General features: G+C 38.1%; 1 protein-coding gene across 1 annotated transcript; it reads left to right on the top strand.

The window, feature by feature from the left end:
- Nucleotides 1-4,504: 4,504 nt before the first annotated feature.
- LOC140161039 (ubiquitin-protein ligase E3A-like) lies at nucleotides 4,505-25,082 on the top strand. The gene is made up of 11 exons (XM_072184421.1): nucleotides 4,505-4,694; nucleotides 8,628-8,666; nucleotides 9,265-9,650; nucleotides 10,151-11,382; nucleotides 15,279-15,423; nucleotides 16,118-16,323; nucleotides 17,864-18,028; nucleotides 19,068-19,223; nucleotides 20,076-20,149; nucleotides 20,281-20,424; nucleotides 21,169-25,082. Exons 1-11 carry the CDS (start codon nucleotides 4,633-4,635, stop codon nucleotides 21,287-21,289), a joined length of 2,730 nt encoding a protein of 909 aa, XP_072040522.1. The 5' UTR covers nucleotides 4,505-4,632; the 3' UTR covers nucleotides 21,290-25,082.
- The last annotated feature ends 683 nt before the right edge of the window (nucleotides 25,083-25,765 follow it).

Here is a 25,765-nt window from a genome sequence, read left to right as displayed (position 1 = left end):
TGTCGGAGAAGATCTAGAATACGTCCAAGACGTACTTCTTCCAAGAAAGGAATATATATTCTTCTGCCGATTTGCTGAAGTCTGGTTAAAGGAGCAACACAACTGTCAAAATATAAAGTGGGGACAACTGCATCGCAGTCCTGCTTCCTGAAGATATTGTGTGAAAGGTGGAAATAGCACAAAGTTTGGAGAAAACGGCGCAAGAGGAGTAAAGAGATTTGGAGAACTGCGCAAGGAGTTTAGCATAGGAGAACGGCACAAGGAGTATGTGGATTTTATACGCAAGGATTTAAACACAAGTGTACAAAGGACGTTGCTGATTTTCGCAGGACAAGTGAATAAGGATATATTACAGCAGTCGTCCAGAACATTGCAGGAACTTTATGATCGCCAAGAAGAAGAATGCTGGCTAAGTAGAAAATAGATAAAGAGTGATTATTTTTATTATTGTGTATGTGCATTTGTTATCATATATTGTATCAATAATAACGTGCTTTCAATTGAAGACTTAGATTTTGTTAGCATAATCAAACAGTGTATTTGTGTTGTGCATTCGTGTGAGTTCGGGTAAAAGGTGATTTTGGCCTTGAGTCAAGTACGACTCGTAACAATAGCACATAGTATTTAAGACATTGCTGTCTACTGAAAATAGCACATAGTAATTAAAACATTGCTGTACACTGAAAATAGCACATATAGTATTTAAGACATTGCTGTCTACTGAAAATAGCACATAGTATTTAAGACATTGCTGTCTACTGAAAATAGCACATAGTATTTAAGACATTGCTGTCTACTGAAGACATCACATAGTATTTTAGATTGCTGTCTACGGAAAATAGCACATTGCATACATTGCTGTCTACTGAAGATAGCATATTGCATTTAAGACATTGCTGTCTACTGAAAATAGCACATAGTATTTAAAACATTGCTGTCTACTGAAAATAGCACATATAGTATTTAAGACATTGCTGTCTACTGAACATAGCACTTAGTATTTTAGACATTGCTGTCTACTGAAAATAGCACATAGTATTTAAGACATTGCTGTCCACTGAAAATAGCACATTGCATACATTGCTGTCTACTGAAGATGGCACATTGCATTTAAGACATTGCTGTCTACTGAAAATAGCACATAGTATTTAAACATTGCTGTCTACTGAAGATAGCACATAGTATTTAAGACATTGCTGTCTACTGAAGATAGCACATTGCATTTAAGACATTGCTGTCTACTGAAGATAGCACATAGTATTTAAGACATTGCTGTCTACTGAAAATAGCACATTGAATTTAAGACATTGCTGTCTACTGTGAATAGCACATAGTATTTAAACATTGATCGCTACTGAAGATAGCATATAGTATTTTAGACATTGCTGTCTACTGAAGACAGCACGTAGTATTTTAGACATTGCTGTCTACTGAAAAAAGCACATTGCATATAAGACATTGCTGTCTACTAAAGATAGCACTGTCTACTGAAGATAGCACATTGCATTTAAGACATTGCTGTCTACTGAAAATAGCACATTGAATTTAAGACATTAAGACATTACTGTCGACATGTCTACTAAAGATAGCACATTGCATTTAAGACATTGCTGTCTACTGAAGATAGCACATTGCATTATTTTAAGACATTGCTGTCTACTGAAGATAGCACATTGCATTTAAGACATTGCTGTCTACTGAAGATAGCACATAGTATTTTAGACATTGCTGTCTACTGAAGATAGCACATTGAAGACATTGCTGTTTAATCAAGACAACACACTGAATTTAAGACATTGCTGTCTACCGAAGAGAGCACATTGAATTTAAGATATTAAGACATTACTGTCTACTAAAGATAGCACATTCAGTGGCGTAGCTGGAATTTTTTCCAGGGGGGGGGGCAAGCGCTCCTGTATGGGGCGGGGGCTCAAATCCACCAAACAAAAATTTTGCCGCCCCTTCCTCAAAAAGGTTGACCTAAAAATTTTTTCGGTGGTTTGAAAAAGTGAAGAGCAAAAAAACACCAAAAGGAATACTAGGGATAGCGACTTCATTTTGATATTATAATATAATATAGTTCCATTTTTAAACTAAATTTTAAAATTGTTCAAATTCTATCCGCACCTTAAATCGTTGGCCTATGGATTCTCTCTTTCTCTTTCCTTTCTCCCTTTTTCCATCTCTCTCACTCCTTTATTATTTCGCCCTGCGCGGGGGGGGGGGGAAATGAGGCGGGGGCCCAAATAGGCATTGCCAGTTGGGGCAATTGCCCCTGTTTTCAAAACCCCGGCAGCTACGCCACTGAGCACATTGCATTTAAGACATTGCTGTCTACTGAAGACATTGCTGTCTACTAAAAATATCACATATTTAATTTAGAACATCGCTGTCTACTGAAGATAGCACGTAGTATTTTAGACATTGCTGTCTACTGAAGATAGCACATTGCATAATAAGACATTGCTGTCTAATGAAAATAGCACATAGTATTCATTGATCGCTACTGAAGATAGCACATAGTATTTTAGACATTGTTGTCTACTGAAAATAGCACATAGTATTCATTGACCGCTACTGAAGATAGTACATAGTATTTTAGATATTGCTGTCTACCATGAAGATAGCACATTGAATGTAAGACATTGCTGTCTAATGAAGATAGCACATAGTATTTTAGACATTGCTGTCTATTGAAGATAGCACATTTTGAATTTAAGACATTGCTGTCTACTGAAGATAGCACATTGCATTTAAGACATTGCTGTCTACTGAAGATAGCACATTGGCAACATTGCATTATTTTAAGACATTGCTGTCTACTGAAAATAGCACATTGAATTTAAGACATTGATGTCTACTGAAAATAGCACATAGTATTTATTGACCGCTACTGAAGATAGCACATAGTATTTTAGATATTGCTGTCTACCATGAAGATAGCACATTGAATTTAAGACATTGCTGTCTAATGAAGATAGCACATAGTATTTTAGATATTGCTGTCTACCATGAAGATAGCACATTGAATTTAAGACATTGCTGTCTAATGAAGATAGCACATGCCACATAGTATTTTAGACATATTGCTGTCTACTGAAAATAGCACATAGTATTTAAACATTGATCGCTACTGAAGATAGCACATTGCATTTAAGACATTGCTGTCTACTGAAGACAGCACGTAGTATTTTAGACATTGCTGTCTACTGAAAATAGCACATTGCATATAAGACATTGCTGTCTACTGTGAATAGCACATAGTATTAATACATTGATCGCTACTGAAAATATAGCACATAGTAGTTTAGACATTGCTGTCTACTGAAGATACCATATTGAATTTAAGACATTTCTGTGTACTGAAGATATCACATATTATTTAAGACATTGCTCTCTACTGAAGATAGCACATACATGACATAGTATTTTAGATATTGCTGTCTACTGAAGATAGTAGGTCTACATTGAATTTAAGACATTGCTGTTTACTAACGAGAGCACATTAAATTTATGACATTGCTATCTACTGAAAATAGCACATTGAATTTGAGACATGAATTACTGTCTACTGAAGATTATAGCATATTGATGACATTGCTGTCTACTAAAGATAACACATCGACTGTGTAAGACATTATTCTCTACTAAAATAGCACATTAGGTCTATTGGTGTCTACTGAAGATGATAGCATATCGCGACATCACTGTCTACTAAAGAAAGCACATTAAATGTAAGACATTGCTATCTACTGAAAATAGCATTGAATTTGAGACATGAATTACTGTCTACTGAAGATTATAGCATATTGATGACATTGCTGTCTACTATAAAGATAACACATCGAATTTAAGACATTATTCTCTACTAAAATAGCACATTAAATTTAAGACACGTAGGCCTATTGGTGTCTACTGAAGATGATAGCATTTTGATGACATTACCCGGTACTGTCTACTAAAGATAGCACATCGAATTTCAGACCGTATTCTCTACTAAAATAGCACATTGAATTTTAAACATGTAGGCCTATTGCTGTCTACTGAAGATAGCATCTTGAAATTGAAACATTTCTGTTTACTGAAGACATTGCTGCCTACTGAAGATATCACTGTCTATACCAAAAAGATAGCACATTGAATTTTTAAATTCTTTAAAGACGTATAGGGCCCTACGGTCTACCGAAGACATTACATCGAATTTGAATCACTGATCATTGCTGTCTACCGAATAATATATATTATGCACATCAAGTTAATTTCCTGTGTTACTCTGGGGATAACTGCACTGGGTACCAGATTTAACTTTGAATTGAGGTCAACTAGAAATTGTGGACTATCTAGATTCAAAAAGAAAAAAAAAAATCAGATTTTGACAACTTTTTGACATGCTGAAAGCCCTGAAAGCTTGATAGCTATTTTTTAATCGGCCTTTTTTCATAGAAACTTTTGATAGAGGGCGTAATTTTGATCACTTCCGTGCGCCGCTGTTGAATGTCGAAAGGAAGATGGCCGATTTGGATCGAGTGCACGAATGCAGCTCCTGGTGACAAAAAACTTCATTTTAATAAGCTTAAATCACGTCCACGATATAAGCTTTGAATATTTTCCTTGTTATCAAATTTCGTATGTATGAATCCCTCGCAAGATAATACCAAAGCCTTGGGAGGAGGTGCCGAGTCCCAGGAAGAAAGGTGAATTGTCGTTTTGTGTACTGTAGCCCGGCCCAAAAATTATTAAACATCGTCATCGCCTAGACCGAATAATCAGTCGCTATACAACATCTGTATAGCGACTGAAGTGGTTACAATGCTAAAGTCCATGGTGGTATTTCACCGTATTTATGTCACTTTTGTTGAATTTGTCTCACCTGCATTTATATGAACCACTCCAAATTGTTGCTTGTATATAATACAGAGGTTTGGGTGTACAACCCTGCCTGCCTAATGCATTCCTTGAAAAAACCAATTTGTAGATTTACGTTTTCAGCGAAGTTTCTCTCGTCGCATGCTCGAGTATTTACTTTACTTAAACTGGCATATGAGCATGCGCAATGCTAAGCTGAATTTATACTCCATCGCCGAATAGTACTTGACCAATGAGATATGATCCGCTTTTCCAATATAACAAAAAGGTCTATCTCATTGGCCCAAAAAAAATCGCTATCGCTTAGACTGATTTAGTTTTAACCTAAGTCTTCCGCCCCGATTTTGAAGCTAGTAAACATAGTGGAAGAAATGGCCATTTCTCATTATGACCGTATGTAGCAGTTGAAGATTAATGCTAAATCGGGATCGAGGCCATATTTATTTCCGTTGTCCATGCAAACAAGATTCGCGATGAGCAGAAATTTGAAGGTGAGAGCGCAAGAAATTGGATTTTTGCAACATTTCAGTACCCATCCAGAAGCTTGAAGTATTAATGCGCTCGAGAGATAATTAAGTTCTTATCACATATAGGGTATTGCAGGGAATTATAGTAAGCTTATTTAGGGGTGAAAATATCAAGTAAAACACATTGTGGCCGTTTGCAAGTTCAGGATGTAAATATCGTCATCCTCGCCAAATACAAAACATAGCGTAATAGTACGGCACTAGTCATCGCCATTTGATTCATGGATTGCATGATTGTCGCTTTGGGTTTTTTCGGGGATTTTTTGGTTTAATGATCGAATAAAGTTGCATTGATTGCTCATTTTTGTGTGGGAGCTGATTGCTGTTGTGATGTTAGTTTTTAAACACACTTTTCATGCATGATAGGCTGCTTCTACTTCTACTTGTCTTGGTTGAACCCTGCCTGCCTCTATAAATCTCATGATCAAAGATTCGGACATGCCCTAGTACAAGGAACTTATACGATGTCCTCATTCACAAACTGATACTATCTGTCCATCGTATAAGACTGTTACCGTACGGCAATGTGGTGAAGGAATATTACACAGTCAAGAATAGGCTCCATCATTTTTTTTATTATGATCCTTCCACCAAGTCTCCCCAAACATCAAAACATCAAAAGCGTTGCAATTATACTTACTTAAGTCTTTAAGACTGTCCTTTTTCACATAACGCAGACAAAGTAGGGCCAACTTGCCTAGAAATGGTCAAATTTTGGCAAGAATTATCCCTGTGTAATCCTATGTAAGTCCCATACATATGCATATCACATTTATCGGCAATCGAGGAGGTTTTTTCTGAAGTTTGTTGGTACCCACCAGTGTCATGCATGTGATGACACAGCTAAAATAATCGACCGAATCGGGATCGTTAAAATCAACAAATTTCAAAACACAAAAGCAGTAAACTTTGAAATGGCGAGCGGACCAGCGGTCCAAATTTTGAGCCATCAAGTTAGATTTTGAAGTGAATTATAGTAAGAATTTAATTGAATGAACGCAGCTTTTAACAGCTGCACTCGAGACAACCGCGATCATAAAGATAAATGATTTCAAACTGAGTAATCTTTCAAAAGAGCTCTTAACCATCGACCTTGGATACAATGCTATCCAATCACGAAAATCGTTGGCATGGTTAGGCACATACCGCCATTCACTTCCGTGTTACTCACGCACAGTCCACACGCTGGCGTCACATCGCACAGTGTAACGCAAAAATTTGTCACGCTATTGAAAGCTCCGTTCATTCAATTGGAATTAGCCACTATAGACATCATAGACATGCCCCATCCATGCGGACATAAATAAAAAATAATAAGCTTAAAAATAATTTGGACATTCCGAATCTCATTTACTCAAGCAGCATGCAAGAAGTGTACTACTAAAAGGACCAGGAGCCATCATTGGGACCAGGTCAGGATCATCACAGGATGCATTTTACTTTTTTATTTTTAGCTCCTGGTCGACCATGCTAAGTTAAAGGAGTATTTCGTGATCCTAGCCTAGCATCCTCTTTTTATGACATTTTTCAGTAGATATCCACGAAAAACGCTTATTCCCAAAATTTCAGTTGATTCCGATTTTGCGTTTGTGAGTTATGCATGATTGTATACTGCTCCATAGACAATGTGTATGTATGCCCAGGTGAATTCAAATTTGCCATCAAACTGCAGCATTTTATATATCAAATTAAAGCCCTTGAGTAAAGAAAGCCAACACTGAAAACCTTTTTGTCATAGCACTTTCCGTGGCAAAGTTACATCTTTTCAAAGATCGACTTTCATCAAAAAGATTCTGTTAGCAAAATTCCCCAAAACAGCATTACGGGGGTGTTTCTAGATCGTAGTCTCATGATGATAGCAGCTTTTTTTAATGGAGCTGCTAATGCTATCAAAATCCCTCTAAAATTCCATGTGTGTGAGTGTCTCATCACCATAAAAAATCATATACATTGTATTTGGGTCAAGTGAAGTATTGAAAACATATTTATATAGGTTTCCTTGATCGACCTGTTCTTGAAAAAAATTGAAATTTCTATGTAAATATGTATTGTGTTTGGTCCGCCGCTCCCGGTGAATTTCGCTGACTAGCAAATGTGTTAGCTAAGGTTTGTCTGGCATAGGCCCCTACCTACATTACGGGGATGTTTCTAGATCTTAGTCTCTTGACGATAGCAGCTTTTTTTAATGGAACTGCTATCAAAATCCCTCTGAAATTCCATGTGCGAGTCTCTATCACCAAAAAATATAATATTTAAAGTGAAGTATATAATGAAGGTTTCCTTGAGCAAGTGGTTCTTTTAAATTTCAATGTAAATTTGTATTGCCGGTTTAGACTATTTTGGCTTACTAGCAAATGTGTTAACTGAGGGTTCCCTGTCATACCTGGTATACCAGAACAAAATTCAAATTTCACGATATCTTTTAGATGTAAAACCGATAACAGAAAAATCATGTTTTTGCAACGAAAAAAAAAAATCAAAAATTGTTTAAATTCCTAACCTTCCACAACCCCACAGTGTCATCGCTCCGATATCTTCATGGCAGAAATCGACATGATGGTAGGTCGAATCCACAGCCACGCATGGCCATTTTGTTCCGACTTGTTTGATAGTTTTGACACGCATACACCTGATGAAAGCTTGACAGTTCTTAACTTGTCTGACGGTGAACCCGCTAAAAACCCTCTAATTGTTATGAATTCCTGTTGTAAAAGCCTATCCCACAATAAGCCTATCCCACAACAAAGGGACTGTGTTGATTTCATTTTGGATTTGTGTGATGTATAGGATAATACTTTTCAAAATATGAAACCATTTTCTGAAAAGGTACATGCAGATAATAAAAATTTGGCTAAATGCCTAACATCTAGGGATTTACAGCAATGCTATGACTTGGCTAAAGGCAAAATGTACAATGTATTGGCATTTATATGATCGCTTGTACGCCGAAGTACTAACGGCAACACACTGCCAGGTAGATATGGCAAGCTCTTTCAGTTGGCAAGTTTGACAAAAAACACAGGGGAAAAAACCTGGTTTTAACAATATTTTCACTGATATTGAGGCCAAGTATTGACCGTTTTTAACCAAATAAAGTTTATTGCCATAATGAATTTGACAACATTTGGATTAAAACTGACGGAGCCTTTCATGGGCATTCAAACAAACAACATAAAACTTCCCTATTTATAGTAAGATTTATAATGTTCAAAATGTTTTTATTTTCTCTTTCAGAGTTCTTAGTGAAAATTCTACTCACTACCCGGATGACATGTGAGTATTCAGTCCTGTTTTTAATTGTGAACAAGTGAAGCGTGTGAGTGAGATTGTATAAAAAATTAGATTGCGATTTGCTTTTTTGATACAAATGCATGGTATATACACACGGTCCATGTTGATATCAATGACATTTTGTACGGCGTCGTGTGGTTCATGCAACACAGCTAATTTTCACCACAAAAAAATCTCATTTTGAAAGTAAAGTCATGATCCCCATGATATGAATGTAGTGGTCCTTAATCTACCAAAATATTTGTTTTTTGGCAACCATAATATTTGGGAAGCGCTGAAATACAAATTCTAAGAAACTTGTTAACCTTGGTTTTCAATCAAAATTAAAAGTATGCTGTATTGAAGTAGACCTGGAGACCACTAGATTTCAAGTACTTTGCCCTCTTGTGACCAGATCAGATGTCAGTTATTGCTGCCTTGTTCTCCTTCGTGATGAAGGAGCACAATCCAGCCTGAACCGAGACTAGCAATATGTATGCACATTTTGAACACCGTATAAATGCATGGTCCATGTAGCATGTATGAAACTTCGCAATCTCTCTAATTATTAATTGTGGTCTGCATAACTTTGTATTACTAGGAAGCGTGCTGCAGCTCAACTGATTGAACGCTACTTCTTCCAGCTTGTGGAAGGCTGTGGCAATCCGTCGTGTGCCAACAATGACTGCGCTTCCAGCGGACATTCCGCTCGACCTCTAAGCAGGAATGAGGCTGCAGCCAAAGCACTTGAACTTTTCAAATCTAAGGCTGCTCTTTGCGAACGAGCACCCTGCAAAGTTGTCAAGCGAGGGGAGGATGAAGCCGATTCAGGAGCCGGTGTGTCGGGAACTGCGACAGTAGCAGCATCTGCCAGTAGAGGCTCCACGGCGGTCAGACAAGCTGTCGTGCAAGCATCAGATGATTTGGACACTGACAGTGGGGATGTGGAGCCAAGTGTCACAAAGAAAACAAAACCAGACCCTCCAGGTAAGGCACAAAATGAGACCGACTCAGGGGAGGGGAGGGGGGAAGAAATTCAGGCCACCCTCTTGATTTGAAAATAACAACTTTATTATATTTTTATTTAAACAGATAGCCTGAGTTGCTTTGTGTGATTTTTTTTTTTCAATTTTCCAATTCATTTTTTAAAGATCAAACATGAATGATTGCAGCACTTAGTTCTAGGTCAAGGGATCTCCAAAAATAAAAATCAGTATTTAGATTTTTATCCAAATGTCAAAAAACATATTTGAAGCCAAAGTATGTAATTGCGCCGCAAATAATGCAATTGCGTATTCTTAGCAGGAATTTGGAAATCGTCAGTCCTGTTATAGCAGAATGATGTTAAAAAGAATAAACAAGTTTAAACCGTAAGTCCTGCCAAAACACAATCATGTCAGTTTTCGAGTTGTCACTTATTATTATTATCTTGTTTGAAATGAAATTGAGGTGAAATTGATTTTGATGACATCTTTGTTGTCTTTCAGCGCCAAAAGCAACCCACTTGACGGAGCAGATGGTTTTAGACCTTATAGATCAGTGCAAGAAAGATGAGAACTTTTCACCCCTAGTCCGAATGATCGGGGAAGTGTTCTCCGACTGGAGACTCCTTAACAAGAGTTTTCTACTGGAGAAAGTTCCAGATGAACCTCCACCAGATAAACAACTGTCGCAGAAGGAGTGGAATCGTGCGCAGCAGGAGGAAGAAAAAGAGGCGGATGAAAGTAGCAGTAATCCAGGATCATCAAATGCACAAACCAGTACTAAAAGAACTGAATATGTGAATCTGACAGTTGATATACCCTCTGTACAGCGTACGTTCGCAGCACTATATGCTGTTAGCGAACAACGAGTTATGAACGCCTTACTCACTGCAGTTATTTCTCTTTCGCAAATGGTGGAAATAGACGTACGTTGGGTACCAATGTTTGCCACGGATGCCGACCACTTGAACTGCATTATAGTCATGATGGAGAACAATATGTTACAGAGTCCCGAATACCTTGATGTCGCCTTTCCAAGCTTCTGCCGTGCACTCGGCCACTTGCCGCTCCCAGCGCAGGCAAGATTGGCCAAAATATGGTCGCGGTTTCCGGCAGCGAATCTGCTGAAGAAACTGGAGTGCCTTCAGCAGCTGATAACATTCAAAGTGTTGAGTGACCACGGGGGTATTATTCCCACAAGAACATATATCAATGATGATGACTCAATATGCAGCGCCACCAAGGTGATGCGCATCATCTATTATGCGAGCGTCGTTGGTGGCGTGCTCAGCAGACCGACAAGCAGCATTGCTGCCGAAGAAGAAATAGACTTTCAAGAAGTACTCGGCGCTATAGCACATGAAAACAAGGAGAATAAAAAGATCCCTCCAGAAGACCCTCTAGCTAGTCAATTGAAAGTCAGTGTTTTAGATTCGCGGAAGCCGCTCATCGCGTTCAGTGAATTTTACAATGAACCACTCAATGATCAAATTGCAATGGAGCAAGACTTCACATGCTACAAGAAGGAAAGCGAAGGTCGTTTCTCCTTCCTGAATTTCCCGTTCATCCTGACTCCGGCCAGCAAAAACCTGGGTCTGTATTACGATAATCGGATACGCATGCACAATGAGCGTAGACTAACTTTACTGAGTAGTATAGTGCAAGGAGATCAGTACAACCCATACTTAAAACTCAAAGTGAGAAGAGATCACGTCGTAGACGATGCATTAGTCAGGGTAAGAAATGGTTTTTTGGTTGTTTGATCAACTTAATATTACTGTAAATTGTATTGAACATTGTACATGTTGCATTTAACATCCATGCTCTATGCCCTTACTCTTAAACACACTACTACCCATGCAGTGACTTTTGAACTTGCAAAATTATGTTCTGAGTGCACCACCTAAAATGGTATGCATGCTTGATACAGGTTTATACTGTAGTATCTACCTCGAATCACCTGCACTAGCGTTGAAGTCAGCGTGTTCTGCATTAGCTCAGCATTACTTGGTGGGTGTACATACTTTTATGAGCGATCAACGTGCCGCATATGTACACGCAAGAAACCACGCTAAGCCAACGCAGCACATGCTGAACTTCAAAGCTAGTGCCGGTGACTCGAGGTAGATATAGACTATATACTCCCTGCCTTAACAATGTATTGAACGTTGCGTCAGTGTTCAAGACGTTTCAAGTTTGTTCAAGTTAAAGTATCGTGCCTTGGCAAATGGAATCAATCTCAACCAAGCCCACATTACTCTCTAGTATGAATGACACAGGGTGCAGATGTCTTCACATATCAGTGACCATTAAGAGCTTGTCTTTGTGATTATGTACTCAAATATGGGGGGGTGTTGTGATACAAAATAAATGAAATTTTCACTAAAAAATCATATTAAGGAAACGGAAAACAGTGTTTGCAAAGTATTTTTTGTTGGATATCGAGAGCACATCAGATATAATCAAATTGCCTTCAGAATACGAGGAATTTCCTTCTGATATCAAATAATTTTGATTTTTTTTTTTAGTTTGCGATATTTAATACAAATTTTATGGCAAATTATTAAAATTTATAATTTTGTATCTTTGATATTTAACTATCCTTAGTAAGGATAGTAAAATATCAAAGATAAAGATTCCTTACACCCTTCGACAATATTGCCCTCTTCTGGAATACTGGACACATTTTTAACTTTTTCTTTCGTAGTTCCAGTTATTCCAAAACTGTATGTCTGAGGTATGTTTCAATATTAGTAATAAATTTAATTTTTCACACCAATGCTAACTCTAAACCAATCAGCCTCTCTTATCAAGAAGAGGTAATTCTCTGTCAATAAATGTTAAAATTGGCTTGGGATCTCTTGATCTTCATAGTTGTGTGATTTTTTGAAAATTAGCTTGGCTTCACTTTGACCTCTTTTTTCTTCCTTGAACAATGACATGCAGCAAAATGTATGTTTTTTACTGCATCATAAACAGATGTGCCAACAAGAACCCAATTTTATTTTTCATTGTCTAGTATAGCTTCTTTGGTGACTAGTAGATAAAAAACAGGCAACAACTGGATCATGCTGGCACATCGATATAATAGAGGTCAAAGCCTCAAAGGTCAAGTTTTGTGACAAAGTTATATGTTTGACAATGTGCAGCACAAAAGTGGAAACATTGACCCACAATAAAAATGTGTGCCAGCAAGATCTCATCTTTTTTTTGATGACTGGCTAAAGGGGCTTATGTATAACTGATAGCAAGTAAAAAAAAAAAAAAGAGGGATCTTGTGGGTATACTAATACCAATTGGTATTTTTTCATAAAGGGACAAAAGTGGAACTTTTGAATCACAATAAAATGTACGCCAACAAGATCTTATCTTTTTTTTTTTGATGATTGGCTAAATAGATTTAAATGTTTTAAGTGATAGTAAGTATAAAAAGTGGGATAATGTGGGCGCAACAATTCATTAGAGGTCCAAGTTCATACTTTGTATTGAATTAGCATTATTTAAAGTGGACCCATAATAAAATTATGCGCCAACAAGATCCCATCTTATTTTTTGGCTGATTGCCTTTTACAGGGGTGTCTTTATCTTCCAGAAAATGCAAATTATTCCTTCGTGCTACAGTCACTTCCTTCCCCAGATTCTTCCCCAACCTGAATCACACAGAAACGGAACCGAAATGGAAAATTAATGCTGGTTGCTATATCTACATTTGTGGTACCGTACTTTTCCTTAACCCTTACTGAACTAGATCTCACTATGAAAATCGCGGCTCGTGCACGCATTGCACGTGACTTGATGACACAATCAGCCTAAGTCATATATGCCCAGGGAATCGTTGGCCGGGCCAACGTCACCTGTGTGGCTACATGCTGGGGATCTTCTTGCCCTCGAATTAACCCACGGCACCGACGATATGCCGTGGGTGCCCACCCCCATTGCCGCAATGCCCTTAAAATATGTCCTTTACCGACGGCAGTCACTTGCCGTGCCCCTAAATGAAGTTGCCGAATGAAGCCTTGCCCCTTCATTATAAAATCATTAACAAGTACTGGTTACTGACCCCCCAAAATTGTGGAAAATTAAATCAAAAATCTTGAACACAATCGTTATTTTGAGCATCGTAACCACAGAATTGATCGTAACCCAGCTATCAATCACAGTATACACAATAGTTTGTTGTCAATTAATATTCATTACCCCGACGTAAGCTTACATATTCAGCCAATTACATCGGCTTTTATAATTATCTGGTTTCTAGAAATCTGACTTCATTTTCTCGATTGGTCAGAGAAATACCTTCAGCCTACTATCGACCAATCAGAAACGCTGTTAGTAACTCTTTTAAGCTTCCTTGTGTTGTGAACAAAATCCGAGCGCTGGGCAAATCAATTATTGATCTCTCGATTAGCAATCATTGACTACCCATTGAAAACCGATGGCGATCCCCCTTCCGGTATCGTCTTATCTTGTACATGTGAGCCCATCTCTAGATATGTTTTGCACAAAATAGTTTTTATCCCGGCGAACTTGATCAATATTATTACCAAAGTTACAGCTGTTTCATCGCTGTTTCGAGTCAGTTTTGCAGCTCAGAACTAGGGATCGCAAAATTTAAGTAAATTAAACTGTTGATTTTTGATTGCTTTGTTTTATTTAAGCAGGTTTTTTGAGCAAGCAGGTTAGTTTTAGTGTAAAGTTGAGAGTCGAATTTTACTTTGGTGTCGAATTCAACTGACAGCAATGCATCTATTCGCTTTTGAAAAATTGCCTTGGTGCTCTTCTCAAATTTTCAACAGTTGCCTTTATGCCCTTTTGAAATATTACAAAATTGCCGTGCTGCCTTGCCTTTTCAGTGAAAATCCAAGGCAATTATCAACTTGCCCTAAAAAAGTTGCCGTGCCCCTTCAGATCCTTAATTCGAGGGCTCTTCTGCGTGGCATGCGAGGGGTCCGAGGTTCGAATCCCGGGGGTGCAAAGTGACTTTCTTCTTCATCTTCTCTCCTTTTTCGTTTCTTCTTTCCCTTCCGATAGCAAAAATCCCTTGTGTTCAGTTAGGGTTATATTGGTTCTTGTTCTCTCCCTTCCCTAACTGAATGCATGTATTTGTCAGACCTGGAAACTTTTCTTCTACAACTGCCAGCTAGTTGTGAATTGTTTTGTTTTGTCTTCCTTGCAAACATCAAATTCTTCCCTAGATGGTACAGTCTGGATATTGAACCACTGCATCTTAGAACTAACATGTCAAAATAAAGAGGCTTTTTATTATTTATTAGGGGTACGTACACTTGTACATTGTGAAAATACATTTTTGTGTATTCCAGTGCTTGAGGGTGGGTAAGAAAAAACCAACCGAGTTGCAAACCGGACTTGTTGACCTTGTTGTTGATTATATTGTCCAACCCCCCTGGTGGAGTCTAACGGATAGGTTGATGTGCGGCATATGCGCATGCATGCGGTTTTTCGTCTCTGTTTAGTTTCTTAATTTCTTGTTGGTGTTGCATTACTTTAGTTATAAATTGAGAGGGATATGTTGACTAAATGATTTGGTATTGTAGAACATTTTCTTTAAATTGATAGCAGATAATTTTATGCATAGTATCTTTCATCATATATTTTTGTAAATAATACACAGCTGGAAATGGTTGCCATGGACAATCCCAGTGATCTGAAGAAACAACTGTACGTTGAGTTTGAAGGGGAGCAGGGAGTAGACGAAGGTGGCGTGTCAAAAGAGTTCTTCCAACTTGTCATCGAGGAAATATTCAATCCTGATATAGGTGAGAACAAGAAACATTTGGTCTTTGGTCATTAGAACACTTTAGTGAGCATCATGAGAACAGAAAAGAAAGAATTCAAATCAGGTTTGTAATATTTTGATCCTTAAAATATTGTGAGTACAGTACTTAAGTGTATTTTGTATTCCATTTCGCACCATTTATGCCAGAATTGTCCAGTTTTTTCATGTATTCTTATGCCTTAGAGAGGAAGATATCTTACACTTCCCACAATGCATTTCTTCCTTTTCAATTTACTAATGCTGATTTGCTATCTGGTGCAACATGGGACGGTAGTGACAAAAAGTACCCAATGAACAGAGCACATCCAGATCTTGCAAAATGTGTTTATTTATTGATTATCGACCCACGTTTGGGCAGTCTATTCTGAACATGAAAACAAAAGGAATCTGTATAATACCAGTACTATAAAGTAATTCGCAGATCACACGGTCATCTCCAAACAAGGTTCTACCCGCAAAGTGTGTGCTGTGTGTTGTGTGTTTGTAGGTCTGTCAAACGTGTGCTGTAATTACCGTGTATGCTTTGCAAAAGCATTCTGGCATGTTGCTAGAAAAGCACGAAAAACAAAAATGCACATTATTTGTTTGCAGAGAGAATCTTGTTTTTGTAGCAAAATGGCGGATCCACGGTTCCTAAACCCATTTCCAATTCTCTTGTTATGATCCCTTTACAGGTATGTTCACATATAATGAAGACACCAGCGCATACTGGTTCAATCCCACATCGTTTGAGGTGGAGCGACAGTACACACTCATTGGTATCGTATTAGGCTTGGCTATCTACAACAACATCATACTGGACATCCAGTTTCCCATGGTAGTGTATAGGAAACTCATGGGAAGAAGGGGCACAGTAGAGGACCTACAGGAGTCACAACCGGTAAGGAAACATTGGTTACACATAGATTTTGTTGGAGGGAGCTGGGCATTTCAATAGTAGAGTAATGTGCATGTGCTAAATTGTGTGAAAGATAAGGGTCTTTATGGGGTAAATGCTAAATGTGGTCTTTAACTCGGAGATCAGGGCTGAACTTTAAAACACGCCCGCACATTAATTGTGTGCACTTTTGCTGTCAGGTCTGTAACTTTTTAAAGTACACGCCCGACTGGCATGTGGAATTTTGATGCTTGTAGGTCACTCTGTTTAGCAATTTTAGCCTAAAAAGTGTCAATCACACAAATTTGTTCTATTTTTGCACCATAGGGCCCCTCCTCAATTTTAGCTTCAATATAGCAAAAATGTTTGCATGCTTTGCACGCATTTGTACCATAAACTTATTCTGTCGCCAAAATTGCTGGATTCACTATACTTTAAGAAAAATTTTCAGCCCCACCCCATAATGTCATAAAGAAATATTTGCCACTGTTAATAAAGAACAAGTCACAAGCAGTGCTCACATCTAAATTGTTAACAACTTAACACTTTTATATGTGTATTGAACTTACTAGACTATCGTTTGTCGTCTTCTTTTTTTTCGCATTTATTGTAAGATCTCTTCAGTCACAATTACTGATCTCTAAAGAAAGAATAAGAGCCAAAAGTGTGTGCCTACATGTAATGCGTGGGAGAATACAAGCATACCTGTATCGTGGGTCATGTGTGATACACAGTCTCATCAAGCTTTTAAAATGAAAAAGTAAATTTTTTAACACTTGCGCAGGCTGTGCTGTGTGTTGAGTGTACACAAGTGTAATATATAGTGCTCTACGCACAGTCACAATGCCTAGACGTTGATCCACAAGCCTCAGCACACTTCACAAAGCAGAAATGCTAAACAATCACACTTATTAGCTGATCAATGGTCTTTTAACAACAATTCAAGGCGGTTGAATCATTAGTCACCAGCACGCAGTCGTCATTGGTCTCCAGCATACTGAAGGGGTACGGGTGGAGACCTTGCCATTTCTGTGTGATCTCATCAACATTGCATACCCAAAACACGGAAGTATTAAAAAAGTTGCTCTAGTATGCCATGAGGATGTTCACTGGCTAGATACAAAAATATGTTTGGCAACTGAAAACACTTGTGGGATGATAAGTAAATGCTCAGTAAATTGAAAGCATTTCTCATCATTACCTTCGTTCATCGGTTGATCATACTAGGCTCCATATTCCCAAAACTCATCGTTCAACAGGTGACAGGGCCTTTTCCATTATTGGACCTCGGCTGTGGAACATGCTTCCTCTCTCCATCAGAGAAGCTGTTTCTCTTATTGTTTTCAAAAAACTGGTTAAAACACATCTTTTTATGTAAATATAATTTGTAATTATTCCTTATGTATTTTTTGTTTGTTTCTATTCCAGCCTTGGCTGTAGTTTGTAAAGGCGCTTAGACCTTTAATTAGATTATGCGCGGTATAAATTGTATATGTATGTATGAAATAATGTAAAAGTAATTTTGTTTTGTTACATTATGCAGGTGATTTACAATAGTATGAAGTCTATACTGGAATATGAAGGTGATGTTGAGGAGATGGTGATGATGTACTTTGTTATCAGTTACACAGATGTGTTTGGTAACACCATCTCACATAGTCTCAAAGAGGATGGGGAAAATGTGCAGGTCAACAATGACAACAGACAGGTAAGAGTAGAGAAGACAGAATGAAATCAGTGGCGACAAAATTAATTATTCACTTAAATTTTGAAAGTGTGTAAGGAATGAGTTGAGTGGATTTTGAAGGATTAAGTGAAAATAAATGGGAATAGTTGTATTGCTTGACGAATAGGTGGGTTTTGAGCAGGTACTAGTTCGGAGTTTGGACTTAATAATCTTCTTCTACCTCTGTCTCTCTACATCTCCCTCCCTCCCTCCCTCCCTTCCTCTCTCCTCTGTCCTCCTTTCTCCCTCCTTAACTGTCCCAGCCTTCCATCTGTGTCCCAATCTTGCCCCCATCCTTTTATCTCTGTCCCAATCCCTCCCTCCCTACCCGCCCCCATCCCTCCATCTCTGTCCCAATCCCTCCCTACTCCCCATTTCTGGCCCAATTCTTCTCACTCTCCTTTGATCCTGATTTTAATCTCTTAACCTTGCTTTCTCTCTCAGAATACTGGCCTTGTAGATAAAGTTCCATGATAATTATTAAAGGCTTTATCAGTGATCCCAGCGAAGCAATAACATTTGTAGGAATAGCTTAAAAACGAACGATAAGTCAATACAACTTGTTGGTTAAAGTTATTAATCATTAAATATAATTAAGCTTTATTACTTGGTGTACTTGAAAAACTTGATATTTAAACCGTTGGGCCAGATTTTATAAAAATGACCAAAATCAATCTACGCCACTATGTGTTGCGACCGACGAATTGTCATTAGTTATTTTTCAATGAAAAAATTGGCAAAATGGAAGGAAATGGCAGTGCTGTTTATTATAAAGTTCAATTCAATAGCATGGAGCTACATGTGTCCATACAGATACTTGTAGCTCTTAAACATTGACCAACATGTGACCTTTTACCCTTATTATGCAATGTTCGGTCTTATCACTTGCAGGCTATGTTAGCACACCCATTCATTTTAATTTCCAAAAAATGCAAACATATGATTTTTGATGATGTGTTAAATTTCCTGTTTTAGCAAATCCCTGACAGTGCCTATAACTATCAATGTATTTGTCTTGCAGGAATTTGTTGATCTGTATGCAGACTTTCTTTTGAATAAGTCGGTAGAGCGTCAATTCCGATCCTTTAAGAAAGGTTTTGACATGGTGACAGATGAATCACCTCTCAAGATCTGGTTCAGACCAGAAGAAATAGAACTACTTGTGTGTGGCAGCAAAGTAAGTGTGACACGGGGTGTAGGGGTGTGTGTGTAAAATGGGGATATTATTACATTCCTATCCGATATACTGGGGATATGTCTACAGACAGATGTCCCTGATTCATACATCTTACAAGTAGGGATATGTGGGTCACAGTGGGTGTGCTTTTGTAATTACCTTTGAAGGGAGATGTATGTTATGATACTTACTGTGAACCGGGAACCAGGACGTGTCTCTGCATTCTAAATAAATTGTGCAACGGACTGAAGATAAACAGACTGAAGATAAACATGTGCACGGACTGAAGATAAACATGTGCACTTGGTTTATTCCGATTCCATGCTCGCTCTCACAGGTTTTCTCCATGATCTCTGGTTTCCTCCTGCTTTCAAAAAATCGGTGATTAGTTGTTTGGTTATCAAAAACTTCCTTCACCCAATGGAATTTGGGGAGCTGCACAGATAATTGGTGGATGTTACAATATAAGTGCGGATAGGTCTGCGCCTGAGGTTCGGCTGCAACTGGCCTAGATGATGCGATCTGATTGTGATGATTCACCATGGCAGCGAAATTACAGCGCTTTGAATCCTTCAAGATCTAGCTGGAAAAAGGCACTATATAAATCCGAAATTTATTTATTATTTATTAAACTAAAAATGCCTTTGAGAATGCGTCCCCTATCGGTGGTAAAAAGATCAGTCCCTGTTGTAAAGGTTAAAATGCATAAAAGCTGTGAAAGTCGAAAAGTAATGGCCCCGTTTATATAATGAATCGTAAACACTGTTTGTGTTCGGAGGTGATTGTAAGTACTTTCAGACAAGGATATTATCAAGGGATGTTATTAAAAAGGATGTTATGTCTTTGTTGCAGGATTTTGATTTTGAAGCCTTAGAGGATGCAGCTGAATATGATGGGGGATACACTAGGCACTGTGATATTATCAGGTAAGCTTTATAAAGGATGCAGATATGAAAATGACACTACACACTCTGATATCTCTGTTCCACACAGTCTGTTGCTTATTTGTTCGTCCACTTTGTAAATGTTAAAAATTATTGCTCCCTGTTTGTTGCAGATTTTTCTGGGAGATTGTACACGACATGGACGAGGATCAAAAGAAGAAGCTTCTGATGTTCACGACGGGCAGTGACCGCGTACCAGTCGGAGGGCTGTCTAAACTCAAGTTGATCATTGCCAAGAATGGAGCTGACTCGGACAGGTCAGTTTGTACTTGAGTGTAGAAATTACATCTCACATTCATGACTTGACCTATACAAGGCAATTTTGACACCTGTTTTTTTTTTTTTTTTGATAATCAGATGTTGATAACAAGACACAATCTTTGTTTTGGTCCAAATTGAATTATGCAGGTTGTTTCCTTCAATTAAATGTCAAACATGCCTAAAATAAAAACTACAGTGCTCAGCAATTAATCATATTTTGAAATTAAGTGTGTTTTGTACACATTTCGGAAATGTTTAACAGAATTTGACTTGATGCTCTTAATTGCAATGAGTTCCATAAAATGTGACCAGCTTTATGGACAGTGTGTTCCACAAAATTCTCTGCTATTTTTAGTTATGATATAACTTCTAAGTTGCAAGTAGATATATCTGATCTTGACATTTTGCAGGAAGTTATTTGCATATGCGTAATCATTACTGATCTAATGTGCATGTTTTGTAAAAAGAAATTCATGGGGGGGGGGGGGGGAGGGGCATATTTGTGATGCGATCAAGCAAAATCAATCTGAAGTTGGGCATATTAAATTTTCAGTTTTTTACATGATTGTTTAAAGATATGAACAATTGAAGTGTTTCCAAATCAATGGCAATATCTGAAAATCAATATATTCGACTTTGACTGATTTTGCATCACATCACATTTACGAACTGCATTAGTTTTGTTTACTATTATAATACTGGCAGCCTTTAAAATGTTTAGTTTGGTTGTATACTTACAGATTACCCACCTCACACACATGCTTCAATGTCCTACTACTGCCGGAGTACTGCAGCAAAGATAAACTACAAGAAAGATTACTGAAAGCAATTACCCATGCCAAGGGATTTGGAATGCTCTAGATCAGCCATTATCAACACTTGTCCTGCTTCATCTGGAGTGTAAGGTTAATATAAACTAAGAGAATACCTATTGGAAGTAGTTATCCTAATCGGTGGGTTTGGAATGCACTTGAACAGCCACCATCCACACTTGCTTAGTTCATGTACTTGCTACGTGTAATTCTGGACCAAGGTTACCAGAATATGGCAGCATGAAGTTTCAACAGCATGAAGATTCAGATGCAAAACACGATAAACATCATTATCCCGATTAGGGCTTAGCTGTTCGCTGTAAAAACTTGACAGCACCGACTAATGCTTGATGTATACTCCACGTCACAGCCGCGATTTCACTGACTACAAAGAAATTTGAGCCGATCTTCGCGAAGTAACTTCGCAAAAGTAACTTCCTTCACGTAGCAGGTTTCTTTGCTTCGCAAAGAGTTGGATTTGGTTCAATTTGGGGGAGGGGTTGGCCAGTTTCTATCAGAAAGCACAGGGCGGGCAACAATTCTTTGCGATACTCAGTGATATTTTGATGGAAGTATACATAATGCCTTCGCGCGAAGCTATGAATTAATTTTTTTCATCGCACCAAGTGGCAAAGTGGAGTACACATCAAGCTTAAGTGCAAATTGTATCCCATTGTATTCATTTGGCTGCATGCTTGATATAGCCCATACACAATGGATATGGGAGTAGAAGGTTCCATGCATCTCAACTCTTCATGTGTACTTTTAAAGGCAAATGGGCTATTCTATTTGAAATCTATACACCCTATGGAAAACATGACCTTAATCTTCTACACAGGCCGTGTGAATTTCAAATGGGGTTATCTGAGTGGGTAATTCCATTTGAAATTAACACTCCCTGCTTGGGAGATTAAGGTCATGTCTTCCACAGGGGTGTATGGATATTAACTAGAATAGCCCCAATGAAAATCACCAATGTCGAGTGATTTGGACTACTAAATATAACCATCCAGCATCAGCCTTTCATCCATTACCGTATTCCTTCCATTAAGTACACAGAGCACTTTGTGTGGGCACTTATTGTTTTTACACTGTAAGTGCAACGGTATGACAGGCTATTCCATTTAAATCTGCCATTCCCCTGTGGACGATTTAAGAAAAGTATTTCACAGAGGGCGTATGGAATTGGCTGCTGGAGTTAATTAATTTGAAATGCTTGAGGTATTCTCAGTGGACAGTACTGGCATTTTAAGGCTGAACATCCCATACCTTGGCACTCTGTGAGTAAGCTCAATGGCAGAAATTTGCGTTGGTGGTAGGCCTGCACAACATGGGCATTTTTAGTAGTCGACTAATGCCCACCCAAATAGTCGCAACTACGAATACTGGCGACTATCAAAGGTCAAAATTTGGTTGAAGTTCAAGCTAACTTTTTTGTTCAGACTACACTTAAAAACATAAACTCTTTGTGCAGTAAACAGTTGGCCGAATACAGGACATTGCCGGGGACAGTAGTAGGTAAAGTAATAATCAACTTTCACAAAGATTTTCAAGGTGGTAGAGCAAGTTCTTCAACCATTTTTAGCACTCTTTGAACCCGTCTTTACTTCATTTTGATGCTTATTGAACTTTCAATGAATAGTCGCCAAAAGGCAAACACTAGTAGTAGTCGCGACTATCGCCAAATATTCGCGACTACGACTATTGGCGACTTAGTCGTGCAGGCCTATTTGGTGATGGTTAATATTGTCACCATTTGAAAGTTGAACATTGCTGGGTGAACGCTGAATGACTGATTAGTGGAACAAATGTGCAACTACTAATGCTGGAATACAGACATGTACAGTTTATAGGAGATCAGCTACTGCAAGTAATCTTTGTATTCCAAGGACTTGTAAAATTAGCCGTGAACTTCTCTCACCTTGTTACAAAATGCCTCCCACTACAGAAATACAGCAGCAAAGGTAAACTTAGAAAATGGGCATTAAAAGTCATCTCTATATGATGAGCTTGTTTCCAAACCATGTCAAGTCCAAAAACACTTGTTTCTGATTTACCTGTGCGATGTTGCAATGGGCTGTGATGCTATTTATAGGTGTGGTAATTTCAGTTGGATACACAATTACAAAGCAAACAGTGGATGGATGCACAGTAACAATAGTGTATGAGGCCTTTGTTTCCCAAATGAAAACAATAGTCTGCATATTGTTAAACAGCATTGTTGTGGTAAATAATGTCAAACTTGTCAAAGTAATTATTATTGTATCACACAAGTAAATGAGAAACATATGGTTGTGGGCTTAACATGGTTTGGAAACAAGCTCTTCCTATCATTCTGAAGTCAGAATGATGGGGCAGGGGGAATTTCCACCCATCTTTGGCTCCCTGTCTAAAATTACCAAACTTTTAGGCCCAAGTCTTCAACTTGTCACATGCATACACAGTGACATTGTTGCATGTATATTGTTAGCCAACAGGTGTCAACCTGAAAACATATACAATTTTTTTGTTGCTTTCAACCACAGCAGGAAATCAGGACGTCCCATGATGCAGTGCAAGACATTTGTCCAGATTACACATGTACCTTGCTTGCTTTATGTGGTGGACATTAATTCATAGAACATCAGGGTCATCTTGAAAGTAGTATCCCAAACTACAAAATTTGGCAAAATAACATATGTGCTGGTTATTAACCCCATGAGAACTACCTGCCGATTGGCCAAAAAGGAGTTTTCATTATCAATTGGACCAATCGGCAACATTGTTAGAATAATTTCACCACACAAAAAATTGGGGTGAATTATTTGCAAAGCTCCATTCTGATTGGTGATTAAAGTGAAGAGGTCATGTAATTGACCAATCAGAGGCAATGTTAGATCGACAGGTAGTACTCAGGGGGTTAAGACTCTGAAACATGTTACGATGAGAAGGCTTGATTCTCTGCTGTGGCTTTCAATTAAAATGAGCTATTCCAGTTGAAATCTATACACCCCTTGTGGAAGATACGACCTTCATCTTCCACATGGGGGAGGGGGAGGGGGTGTAAATTTCAGTTGGGGTCACCTATTCAGGTAACCTAATTAAAAAATTCACACTGCTTGTGTGGAAGATTAAGGTCATGCCTGGGGGATGTATGTATTTCAACTGGAATAGCCCGATGTATGGCGAAGTGTCTTTTTATACCCAAGTCTTTTGGTTAGAATCTACTATTGATTGATTCATGTAACAAACTCACCCAAGAGGTTTTTTCCCCTGAATATTCTCAGTGAAATTGCATCAAATTCATCAGGTGCATTACATAGTGACGGATCTACACTTTACAGTAAAATCCAAAGTGACGGAGAGCTCTCAAAATAATTGCGCAAGACATAGTGACGGATAACTTTGGCAATCTATTACATATGTGAGATGTACGATTTTTAACGTTTTGAAAATATATTTCAAGGGTCATAGACACATGAAAAATATATTTCAAGGGTCATAGACACATGAATTGCTGAACTTTAATGACAAGTTTATTTATACCCAATACAATTTACCTACTCAACATTTTCCTGATGCCCAATTTTTGATAAATTTGCGATCAACATCTGTCGCTGTAATGCACCCCAGGTTTGACATCTGTCAGTATGTAATGCACCCGACAAATTGGCGAGTGTATGTTGGTAGCATGACGTTTCTGTGAAAAAACTTTAAATGCGCATATAACACATGGTAAGCACAGTTATGTAAATCAGGCAAGTTATTGCAAAAAGTAAGCCTACAACCCTGGGTATCTAGAGGTGAGGATATGATGCACAATTACATATGACACAAGCCGTTGTTTTATATTCACTATTATGACACTCATGCTTAGGATTGGGATAGCGTCCCATACCCTAATGCAGTCTTATTCAATATAACCATTGACCACATTGTGCACATTTGATCAATACATGAATTGTGCTGTATTCTATGAGTATGCACCATTCTCAAAATAATCACTCAGCAGGGACTGTTTATTGAAATATGCAGGAGAGCATTAAATAGCTCTTTTGGAGCCTTGAAAGAGAGCTGTTTAGAGCATTTACAATAGAATGTAAGGGGAGAATGGTCAACTAAGGAGAGCTAAAAATCACTCTCCTATATCAGATTTAAGGAGAGCAGTAGAGAGCAATCGCTCTCCTCAAAAGGCATTCACATAATCAGAGGTGTATGACTGGAGTGACATTACCAGATTCTGAAGTTACGTGCACATTTTATATCTGTGATAATATACTTTGGGCGTATATTAGTTATATTGGTAGGCCTATGTTTCTGTTAAATAGAGTTTGAGTCGGGTATAATTGATGATGAGTACGTCACATCCAGGACCAATATGATAGCCCCCTGATGGGACGTATTTATTACATGTGTGAATTACTGAATACTGTATCTTCTTCACGCTGTGAAGAACTTGAATGAAAGTGCTAAATTCTGAAGTTCTGAAAATGCCCCCACGCTGCGCCATGGGTTCTACCAAATTAGCAGCATTAACTATTTTGAT

The sequence above is a fragment of the Amphiura filiformis genome, chromosome 9 (genome assembly GCF_039555335.1).
Source record: "Amphiura filiformis chromosome 9, Afil_fr2py, whole genome shotgun sequence".
NCBI lineage: Eukaryota > Metazoa > Echinodermata > Ophiuroidea > Amphilepidida > Amphiuridae > Amphiura > Amphiura filiformis.
The sequence above is the reverse complement of the archived record's forward strand: the minus strand, read 5'-3'. Positions and strand labels throughout refer to the sequence as shown.